At 42.6% G+C, this 12,154-nt stretch overlaps 1 protein-coding gene across 1 annotated transcript in view; it reads right to left on the bottom strand.

Moving 5' to 3' along the window:
- Positions 1-12,154, bottom strand: part of LOC310869896 (arylsulfatase B-like) — a 30,224-nt gene that overhangs the window by 2,307 nt on the left and 15,763 nt on the right. The window contains exons 3-8 of the mRNA XM_083780870.1: positions 11,702-11,888; positions 10,449-10,639; positions 10,192-10,292; positions 8,548-8,654; positions 3,676-3,919; positions 1,220-1,290 (exon numbers count right to left, since the gene is read on the bottom strand). Coding sequence (XP_083636996.1) covers positions 1,220-1,290; positions 3,676-3,919; positions 8,548-8,654; positions 10,192-10,292; positions 10,449-10,639; positions 11,702-11,888 — 901 coding nt within the window. The remainder of the gene's footprint in view (positions 1-1,219; positions 1,291-3,675; positions 3,920-8,547; positions 8,655-10,191; positions 10,293-10,448; positions 10,640-11,701; positions 11,889-12,154) is intronic.

Genomic DNA, 12,154 nt, shown 5'->3' with positions numbered 1-12,154 from the left:
CTAGTTGGATTGTAAACATTTAGGGGTACCCCATTCGCGTTTTTAGAGCAGATCTTTTGCGTTAATTTGGATCCTAGGATCAATCAAGGAACTATTACAGACAAGAGCGCTTCATTAAAAAAATATTATTATTATTATTATTATTATTATTAAAGAAGAGGACAAGCACGGACCTTTGTTATTTATTTAATTTGCACTGTTGACTTTGGGGGGGGGGGGGGGGTTGTTTATTGTTTTGTTTGGTGTAAAGGTTGTGACGCAGGACGCTACAGAGAGCGTCGGGACTTGTTTGGGGCGGCAGGGGTTTTGTTTGTTGATTTCAGTTTGTTTACCTGTTTATTTCTTTCATTTTGTAGGGAGAGAGACAGGGACAGACGCACTGTGCCAAGTGCACTGATTGTTTTCTCAATTACTTTTTGCTGCGTCTCTATATACATAATTTAAACTATGACCCTACGATCCCGTTGTTTATTTTTCCTTAGTTAATGATTTGCCTTAAGTTATAAAGGGCGATTGTTACAGGGTTAACACCAGGGAATCGCTCAAATGTTGAATGAGTGCTAAAAGATCATTCAAACGACGACAGACTTACATGGTGCACTATCGTAGTAGACAGACTTACATGGTGCACTATCGTAGTAGACAGACTTACATGGTGCACTATCGTAGTAGACAGACTTACATGGTGCACTATCGTAGTAGACAGACTTACATGGTGCACTATCGTAGTAGACAGACTTACATGGTGCACTATCGTAGTAGACAGACTTACATGGTGCACTATCGTAGTAGACAGACTTACATGGTGCACTATCGTAGTAGACAGACTTACATGGTGCACTATCGTAGTAGACAGACTTACATGGTACACTATCGTAGTAGACAGACTTACATGGTGCACTATCGTAGTAGACAGACTTACATGGTACACTATCGTAGTAGAGGGTCGATGTTGTGTAACAGACTTACATGGTGCACTATCGTAGTAGACAGACTTACATGGTACACTATCGTAGTAGAGGGTCGATGTTGTGTAACAGACTTACATGGTGCACTATCGTAGTAGACAGACTTACATGGTACACTATCGTAGTAGAGGGTCGATGTTGTGTAACAGACTTACATGGTGCACTATCGTAGTAGAGAGGGTCGATGTTGTGTAACAGACTTACATGGTGCACTATCGTAGTAGAGGGTCGATGTTGTGTAACAGACTTACATGGTGCACTATCGTAGTAGAGAGGGTCGATGTTGTGTAACAGCTCCACTCTGGGCGACGCAAAACCTTTGCTGGAAGACACACGAGAACACTTCATCACATCAGTAGCCTCCTGCGTGTGTGTGTGTGTGTGTGTGTGTGTGTGTGTGCGTGTGTCATTCATTCAAACCTTTATTCATTCTCGAGCAGTGGTGGAAAGTAACTAAGTACTTTTACTTAAGTACTGTACTTAAGTACAATTTTGAGGTATTTGTGCTTTACTTGAGTATTTCCAATTTCCAGTACTTTTACTTCTACTCCACTACATCTCAGAGCCAACATTTGTACTTTTACTCCACTACAATTATTTGAAAACTTTAGTTACTTTGGCGATTTTAATTTTGATTAGAAAACATACATTAACCACTTCAACCCAATACATTTTGGCCATTTGAAAATAGACGATCTACAAGCTCACAATGCGTCGCAACGCGACGCATTGTGAGCTTGTAGATCGGCTATTTTCAATAGACTTTGTACACATTTTGAACTTGTGAAGTGGGACATTCTGCAATATGAGTACTTTTACTTTTAGTACTTTAAGTACATTTTGATGCCGATACTTTTGCACTTTTACTCAAGTACATTTTCAATTCCGTACTTTTACTTGTAAAGGAGTAGTTCTAAATTGCAGTATTGGTACTTTTACTTAAGTAAAACAATTGAGTACTTTTTCCACCACTGTTCTCCAGAGACATTGAGGTTTCCCTCATTTGCAGTGTTGTCGACGTTTGTCAGTAGGCTACAACATAATGCAACATATAGTATACTAATGTCCATTTGTCAGGATGTGGAGACTCATTGGCAGTGTTGCCATGTATTGCGGAACAAATAAGCAACCAAATGAAAACAAGCCCAAAAGAAGCAACACAAGCACTTAAACTTACATTATAGGCATTGATTATAAAAATCACACCTGTGTGAAGTGAGGGGTGCTAATATATTAAAGTCTAACTCATGTTGATTAGGTGATGTGATGGGGATGTAAAACAAGCGGTGCCAACACAAACATTAAATGCCATTAACAATAAAATGACAATATGACGTAATGAGGGACAATATGACATAATTTTCCCTTCATTGTCAATGGCGTTTTTAAAACAAACATTGAACTAAAAACAAACATTAAACCTGTATATAGGAGGGGCTAGTGCCCCTCAAAAAATAAAGAAAAATCTGGAAAAGCTAAAATGTGGAATATTTTGAATATTTTCTGACACACAAACTAACACAAATACTCAGGCCCCTTTTCCACCGCTTGGTTCCCAATGAACCGGTTCAGTTCTTTGTGGTTTTTAGTCCATGAGCCAGAGCTCCAAAATTGAAACGTTAATTATGAATTGAGTGGGCAAAACCATACCTATATTAGATTGTTATCACCATTAAACTTCCCCAATTGAGTACTTACATGAAGACAATGATTTATTGTATTACTAATTTTACATTTTTGAATATGCAAATGAGGCATTATGTAGGAAAATATGCAAAATAGTCCACACATTTTCATGAAAATTTGAGAACCACTGATTTAATTGATACCTGCGGCCGATCTATAAATGCCTTCTTAAACTTGACCTAAGTTTTCTGAAAAACTTCAAATTCTTCATATATATATAACCCCCATGTGTTTGGGGCCCAATCCATCCCAGAATGCACTCTGTTCCTACCAGGAAGGAGGAGTGAAATCGCCTCATGCGCTTTAGAGCAACTTAATGCAAGTGGATGGGTGGAGAACTACAACTCAATGCAAGTGGATGGAAGGAGAACTACAACTTAATGCAAGTGGATGGGTGGAGAACTACAACTCAATGCAAGTGGATGGGAGGAGAACTACAACTTAATGCAAGTGGATGGGAGGAGAACTACAACTTAATGCAAGTGGATGGGAGGAGAACTACAACTTAATGCAAGTGGATGGGAGGCGAACTACAACTCAATGCAAGTGGATGGGAGGAGAACTACAACTTAATGCAAGTGGATGGGAGGAGAACTCGGGTGTCTTCTCTATAGATATATATACTCTAAGTCGTCCACTCACAGTTAACAGTCTTTGTATTGAGTTTGTGCTTGAAATGTACTGTAAATTCTGCAAACTGTTAATACATATTTCAATCAATCAATCATACAAGATGTGGAAGCAAGCAGTACACTTTGGAAACAAGCCCAGAAAACAAGCAACTTTACAGAGAAACAAGCACTTAAGCCATTCTGACCGGGCACCCATTTTGGTGTCAGCATCATGTTATGCTTTAGCTATTGAAAAATAGCAGATCTACAAGCTCGCAACGCGCCACCGAGTGGCAAAACAACAAAAAACCAACCAAACATTTGCGTGATTGGTGTTTGGTACGTGTGTATGTGAATTAGTTAACGAGTTAATGTTAATTAGTTAATTAGTTAACAAGCTATCTCCTCACCTGATGGTGTTCCACACGTCGAAGCCGTCCAGCGGCTTTGTGCCATTGGTGCTTCCTCCGGCCACGCCCACCAGCGTGGGCAGCCAATCAGAGATGTGGATGAGCTGGCGGCTGACGCGCCCGGGCCGCTGCAGCAGCGGGCTTGCCACAAAGGCCACGCCCCTGACTCCGCCCTCCCACAACGAGCACTTCCTGCCTCTCAGCGGCCAGTTGCTTCCTCCGGCCAAAGGCTGTCCGCCGTTATCTGTCAATCAAACACTTCATCATACATCATCTGTCAATCAAACACTTCATCATACATCATCTGTCAATCAAACACTTCATCATACATCATCTGTCAATCAAACACTTCATCAAACATCATCTCATTCTGTCATCTGTCAATCAAACACTTCATCAAACATCATCTCATTCTGTTATCTGTCAATCAAACACTTCATCATTACATCATCTCATTCTGTTATCTGTCAATCAAACACTTCATCAAACATCATCTCATTCTGTTATCTGTCAATCAAACACTTCATCATACATCATCTGTCAATCAAACACTTCATCATACATCATCTGTCAATCAAACACTTCATCAGACATCATCTGTCAATCAAACACTTCATCAGACATCATCTGTCAATCAAACACTTCATCATACATCATCTCATTCTGTCATCTGTCAATCAAACACTTCATCATACATCATCTGTCAATCAAACACTTCATCATACATCATCTGTCAATCAAACACTTCATCATACATCATCTGTCAATCAAACACTTCATCAGACATCATCTCATTCTGTCATCTGTCAATCAAACACTTCATCAAACATCATCTCATTCTGTCATCTGTCAATCAAACACTTCATCAAACATCATCTCATTCTGTTATCTGTCAATCAAACACTTCATCAGACATCATCTCATTCTGTTATCTGTCAATCAAACACTTCATCAAACATCATCTCATTCTGTCATCTGTCAATCAAACACTTCATCAAACATCATCTCATTCTGTCATCTGTCAATCAAACACTTCATCAAACATCATCTCATTCTGTTATCTGTCAATCAAACACTTCATCAAACATCATCTCATTCTGTTATCTGTCAATCAAACACTTCATCAAACATCATCTCATTCTGTTATCTGTCAATCAAACACTTCATCATTACATCATCTCATTCTGTTATCTGTCAATCAAACACTTCATCATACATCATCTCATTCTGTTATCTGTCAATCAAACACTTCATCATACATCATCTCATTCTGTCATCTGTCAATCAAACACTTCATCATTACATCATCTCATTCTGTCATCTGTCAATCAAACACTTCATCATACATCATCTCATTCTGTCATCTGTCAATCAAACACTTCATCATTACATCATCTCATTCTGTTATCTGTCAATCAAACACTTCATCATATGTACATCATCTCATTCTGTCATCTGTCAATCAAACACTTCATCATATGTACATCATCTCATTCTGTCATCTGTCAATCAAACACTTCATCATTACATCATCTCATTCTGTTATCTGTCAATCAAACACTTCATCAAACATCATCTCATTCTGTTATCTGTCAATCAAACACTTCATCAAACATCATCTCATTCTGTTATCTGTCAATCAAACACTTCATCATTACATCATCTCATTCTGTTATCTGTCAATCAAACACTTCATCATACATCATCTCATTCTGTTATCTGTCAATCAAACACTTCATCAAACATCATCTCATTCTGTTATCTGTCAATCAAACACTTCATCAGACATCATCTCATTCTGTTATCTGTCAATCAAACACTTCATCAAACATCATCTCATTCTGTTATCTGTCAATCAAACACTTCATCAAACATCATCTCATTCTGTTATCTGTCAATCAAACACTTCATCATATGTACATCATCTCATTCTGTTATCTGTCAATCAAACACTTCATCATTACATCATCTCATTCCGTCCTTACCTCCGTCTTCAATGTTTGTGTTACGCAATATTTGTGTTCACAACAAACACAAAAAATTGTCCATTAATCAATCCTACTATAAATGCACCACGTCTCTGTGTGCGTGTGTGTACGGTTGTAATGCACGTAACTCGAGAACCTTTTGCCCTACCGACTTCACATTCGACACACGCGTTCCACACCCCCACAGGGAGTGCAGTGCCTGGTATCGAGTAGGTCCGACCGATTCTCCAGAACCACCACAAAAGGCTCTGCTCAGGCTCTGCCAGTGGGCCTAATCAGCCTAAGCCAATTGATTGCCATGGCAACCCCACACCTGCAAAATGATTACTTAACCACTACACTTTTCACAGTCAGTTTGCACTCAGGCAGACAGACAGAGGCGGACAGACAGATACAGAGATCTCCATATACAGTATGGGCACAAAAGGGACACAGACAGATAGTTAAAACGGGTGCTATGTCAAGTTGACAACAGGTATTATTAGGTTCCCAAGTTGCATCGTTCTCAAGTAGGCCGGTGGCCGACGGGCATGTACAGGTCTAGTAGTATTAAATGTTTGTGTCAGGACTAGGGGTGGGTCCCGAATCTCGGTACCAAGTATGTACCGAACCGAACGTGCCTGGGTACCGGGTACCCATTACAATAATTCAATTTCGGTTCTCTCTATCGGTTCCCACAGACACGCGGTCACACGCTATTTATTTATTTTCTTCCCTTAATAGATGCGCAGGGAACAGAGCTGATCTACAAGCCTACACCGCGTTGCATCAGCGACGAGTTGTGAGCTTGAGGCTTGCAGAGGCGGAGCCATCTCTCTGCATGGAGTTAGTTGTCGAGGAGTAGACAGAGAGACGCGCTGTGCCTGGCACTGAGGCGACAATGCGACATCATTATTAAAGTTTCTTAAACGTAATTTTCAAGTAAAGTTTATGGGAGGAAACTTTTAAGAGGGGACAGGAATCTTGCGCCTTGTCTGAGTCTTCACTGCATACGTGCGCAGCACGCTGGCTGCGCAGCATTTAATCAACATGAGACAAGGAGAGAAAGCGTCGGTGCACTCACTTCGAGTGCGCACCCGTGTGTGTGTGACTGTGACTGTGTGTGTGTGTGTGATCACGGCGTAGGATCAGATACCCAGTCTAACTTCGAGAGGTGGCGAAAAAACAACAAAAGCCTACTTTGGGCAGCCCGTGTGCATGCACATTTCTGTTAGTAGCAAAACACAGCATGCAAGCCGCCTTTGTTTTCAATGATCCCCCATTGACGCGCTGCCCCTTCCCCTTCATTAGCGATGCTAATTTACACAGTCAATCGTGTGTGTGTTGCTCTCAGATCTCAGACATGCTTTTATTTGTTATTGGTAATAAGAGAAGTAGCCTGTGTCCAAAACCGTTCCAAAACCGTTAGTAACACTATTGCCCTGGGTAAATACAGAATCGATATTATATAGATACATTTAAAAGAATCACTATATTATCCACAAATGGCTCAATAAAGGAGAAGATGTTATACTATTCATTATACATGTCTTTAGTATACAGTATACACTCTGCTCTGACATGCCATGCAGACTGTGCACCACATGATATTCTTTTCTAGATTTCTGACTTTGTGTTGCAGTGATGTTTATGTTGTGTAGTCTCTCAGGCATATTTGTTGTCATTGTCAGTAGTAGTAAGAGGTAACTGTAGTATCCACAAATGGCTCAACTGTTAAAGGAAAGGATGTTGGTCTATACTCTATTCATCTGTCTTAAAGCAAAGTCTTTGTAATAAAAGCTTTGTGAAAAACAATTGACCTTAAGTTTATACCATTAATTTTTTTACTATATTATCCACAAATGGCTCAACTGAATGAGGAGGAAGAGGATGTTACACTATTTATTCTTTAGTCTTAAATTGACATTGAGCTTTTTTGTTAAACATTTGACCTCTTTTATATCATTTTGGAACCGAAATAGGGAACCGTTAAGAACCGGAATCGATAAGCAGAACCGGAATCGGTACCGGACTCGAAAAAATCCTAACGATACCCATCCCTAGTCAGGACAAAGTTTGTGTTAGCAGACACACTAAAAGCTGAACATAGGGGGGCACGGTGGCACAGTTGGTAGTGCTGTCGCCTCAGAGCTAGAAGGTCCTGGGTTCGATTCCCGCTCGGGACGCTGTGGGTGCTGGTGGCGTGTTTCCTCCTCTGCGTCATCAGTGCCCATACCCGAAGGCGGGGTTGGCGAAAGGGCCTTTCTGTGTGGAGTTTGCATGTTCTCCCCGTGTCCCCTAGGGTAGGTACCCTCACAAAAAACATGCAGTAATCCTGGTCACTAAGCCGGGGCGCCTGATGGAGGGGAAAGGAACTGGTTGGAATAACGTGTTCCTTCCACGCGCTACGTCCAACCAGGGAAACTCCCCCCTGTCAGGTGTAAAGGAGCAACTTGGACACTCAGGCATGAAGGAAGCATGAGTTCAAGTCCGTTGCTCTCCCCATGTCCCCCATATATGGGGACTAGGTTGCTCTCCCCTTGTCCCCCATATATGGGGACTAGGTTGCTCTCCCCTTGTCCCCCATATATGGGGACTAGGTTGGTCTCCCCTTGTCCCCCAGGAGGGTGGAGGGTGGAGGGTGTGTAGAGCCCAGGATCACAATAGATGATTGACACAGGGGAGAAACATGGGTTACAAAATCGTGGGATAAAGATTTTAAGTAAAAAAAAAAATTAAGCTGAACATAGGATGGCTCACCCTTCAATTAACGGTTGTGCTGACCCAGAATGCTGCTTAACCACTTAGCATCAGGGTCTGCTATCTTTGCTCTTTTGGAAAAAAGCTTGGCAGATTTGTTTTTGAAAGACTTCGCCTGCCCAAAATAATGAATATAAAGTTGTACCTGTAGAGAAGACCAGTACGGTGTTGTTCCAGAGGCCTGCCTCCATCAGGCTGTGTGTGATGTTTCCTACTGCCTCGTCCATGGCACTCACCATGCCTGCATACTGTCTGGAATATAATAAAGCAATGACGCCACAAGGTTACCCTGTATTTTATAATGGCTGAGAGGCCAAGGTTACCCTGTATTTTATAATGGCTGAGAGGCCAAGGTTACTCTGTATTTTATAATGGCTAAGAGGCCAAGGTTACTCTGTATTTTATAATGGCTGAGAGGCCAATGTTACGCTGTATTTTATAATGGCTGAGAGGCCAAGGTTACCCTGTATTTTATAATGGCTGAGAGGCCAAGGTTACCCTGTATTTTATAATGGCTGAGAGGCCAAGGTTACCCTGTATTTTATAATGGCTGAGAGGCCAAGGTTACCCTGTATTTTATAATGGCTGAGAGGCGTGGTAACTGGTGAGACACCACACAGCACACGCCGTGGACTGCCTTAAGAGAATAGTACTTACTAGTACTGCTACCAGTAAGACGCCTGGGGACGAGAAGTGAAAGGGCGAGGTCGCGTGCGATGGCACTAGACCTGGGCACCATATATGGGGCTTTCCCCATGTATGGGGCTTTCCCCATATATGGGGCTTTCCCCATGGGCACCATATATGGGGCTTTCCACATGTATGGGGAATTTGAGTAATACACTGACTGACTGACTGACGGGAAATGCATGATTCCATAGTTAACTGTGACCTTTATGGTAACCACAGTGGTTATCATGAGACTGTCACAATATGATCATATAATTGGCATTCCCATATATGGGCATAACAGGCATTGTATTAGGGTAGAGTCCGCAGACGAGACATCGGCGGTGACAGCAGTCACACTCTTGAAGTTGCCGATTCTGCTCGGCATAAAAGAACCAATGCACACAAATCTACTGGACCCAAGCAAAGAAAAAGAACCAATGCACACAAATCTACTGGACCCAAGCAAAGAAAAAGAACCAATGCACACAAATCTACTGGACCCAAGCAAAGAAAAAGAACCAACGCACACAAATCTACTGGACCCAAGCAAGACACAGGATACAGAATACAGGACACAGCACATAGGACACAGGATACAGAATACAGGATACAGCACATAGGACACAGGATACAGAATACAGGATACAGCACATAGGACACAGGACTCGAGACACCGTGACCACACTCAAGACAGGGGCTGATGTCACGTGATGTCACGATGACCTGGGGGCTGATGTCACGTGATGTCACGATGACCTGGGGGCTTGATGTCACGTGATGTCACGATGACCTGGGGGCTTGATGTCACGTGATGTCACGATGACCTGGGGGCTTGATGTCACGTGATGTCACGATGACCTGGGGGCTTGCCTGGGGTGAGTGACGGGGAGAGAGTGACAGGGAATGTGTCAGGTGTCAAAAACGCAAGGTTTCATAGTTAACTGCTACCTCCGGTCGCAACTACTAGTACTAACTAACTACTACTACTAACTACTAACTACTAGTACTAACTACTACTACTACTAACTACTAACTACTAACTACTAGTACTAACTACTACTACTACTACTACTACTACTACTACTACTACTACTAATAATAATAATAATAATACTACCTGCGGTGAGGGTCCTTTATGAAGCTATAAGGAGCTACATATCGTTCTGGAACCTGTAGCGGAGCGTGCACTGCCTGCAGCGCTACGTACATGAACAACGGCTAAAACACACACACACACACACAACACACACACACACAACACACACACACACACACGCACACACAAAAGAAAACATCAGTTCAGTGTGTGTGTGTGTGTGTGCGTGCGTGCGTGCGTGCCTGTGTGCATGTGTGCGTGCGTGCATACGTGCGTACCTTCTTGCGGGGGTGTGTGCGTACGATGCTGACCACTCGGTCAGTGAACAGCTCAGTGGAATAAAGCCCTTGGTAGCCGTGCGCCACCTGTTCCCCATCGCGGAGGTCCAGCGCGCAGCGCGTCACGTTCTCAGACGCCACGGGACTACAGTGCACGTGACTGAAGTAATCCTCAGAGCCCGTCAAGTAGCCTGTAGGAGAAAGTGTCAAAAATGTAACCGGAAGTTACAGGTTCAATGGGCTAATATCTTAGAGTATATATATGAATAGAGAAGACACCCGAGTTCTCCTCCCATCCACTTGCATTAAGTTGCTCAAAAGCGCATGAGGCGATTTCACTCCTCCTTCCTGGTAGGAACAGAGTGCATTCTGGGACGGATTGCAATGGTGAGTGGTCCCAAACACATGAACGCGCTGCCGTTGAACGCGCACGAGCGTCGTCCGTCGTGAACGTGCACAATGATAGTCAACGGACAGCGTGTTCATGTGTTTGGGGCCAGGCTGCAATACCTTCATTCGGCCACTATGTCCATTTCGCCTCAAGATTTCCTCTGGGTGCCTTCTCTATAAATATATATACTCTAAGGCTAATATGCACGTACAGAATAACTCTTCCTATACTTCCGGGTCACTTCCGTACTTCCTTTACAGGTGTTACACATGATACTAATTAAAGCCATTTAGTGTGCTACTGTACCCCCATAACTCTTGAGTGTGTACAAATGGAATCAAATTGTGTGTGTGTGTGTGTGTGTGTTAATGTAATGCACATTGTAAAGCCATTTGGATAAAAGTGCCATGAATGCACCATTTAATAATCTATTTAATTAACCCATTTAGACCTGAGGACGCATCTGTGTCGCCTCATAGCTTTTAACCACTTTTATTTTAAACTGTAGTTGTTGAAAAATAGCAGATCTACAAGCTCATAGCGCGGCAACAAGTGCCACGCTATGGGCTTGTAGGTATACTATTAAATATGGTCATACATTTATGAAATAAATAATTGTACCAAATTTTTGACTGAGGGACTGCCATTGGATTTTATTTTATTTTATTACATCGATTTCAGCTCTGACACTTATTTCAGACATGTATGTGAAGAGTCTGCCTGTGCTATTAACTCATGAACTCCTCTGGTGAAAAGCTGGAATTTGCGCGATGGCAGGCTCTCAGTCAAATCTGGTCACAATTGTGGAACGTTGGCACGTTGTTTTCTGCCAGACAGCGACCATATCAATCCGGTTACCAACCAAAGTAGGAGTGGAATCCGCGCCGGGTGGGCAGGCAGTCCTTCCTGTACATGCCCAGGTGCCACTTGCCCACCATGTGGGTGGCGTAGCCGGCCCGCTGCAGGAGCTGTGGCAGCAGCACCTCGTCCGTTGGCACGCAGTACGGCTGGCACGGCCAGATGATGCTGTGCTGCATGCCGGTGTGGATCTGCGTATGCCAGGGCAGGGGTCAAAGGTCGTTATGTCAATGTGGATCAGTGTTGATTTTGAAAAAAAAAAAACGTTCGTCGACTACCTTTTTTCACTGACGAAAACTAAATGGAAACTAAATGAAAACTTTAAGCTATGGTGTTACGGACCATGGTCCTTTTGATTATTTGTTATTTGTTTAACCCATTCTGACCTGAGATCAGATTCATACGAGGTTTCCGCCGGACACACACTGGTCTGATGAACCCATTCTGACCTGAGATC

The sequence above is a fragment of the Protomyctophum parallelum genome, assembly GCF_964188405.1.
Source record: "Protomyctophum parallelum genome assembly, chromosome: 13".
Classification (NCBI taxonomy): domain Eukaryota; kingdom Metazoa; phylum Chordata; class Actinopteri; order Myctophiformes; family Myctophidae; genus Protomyctophum; species Protomyctophum parallelum.
This window is presented reverse-complemented; position numbering and strand designations above follow the sequence as displayed.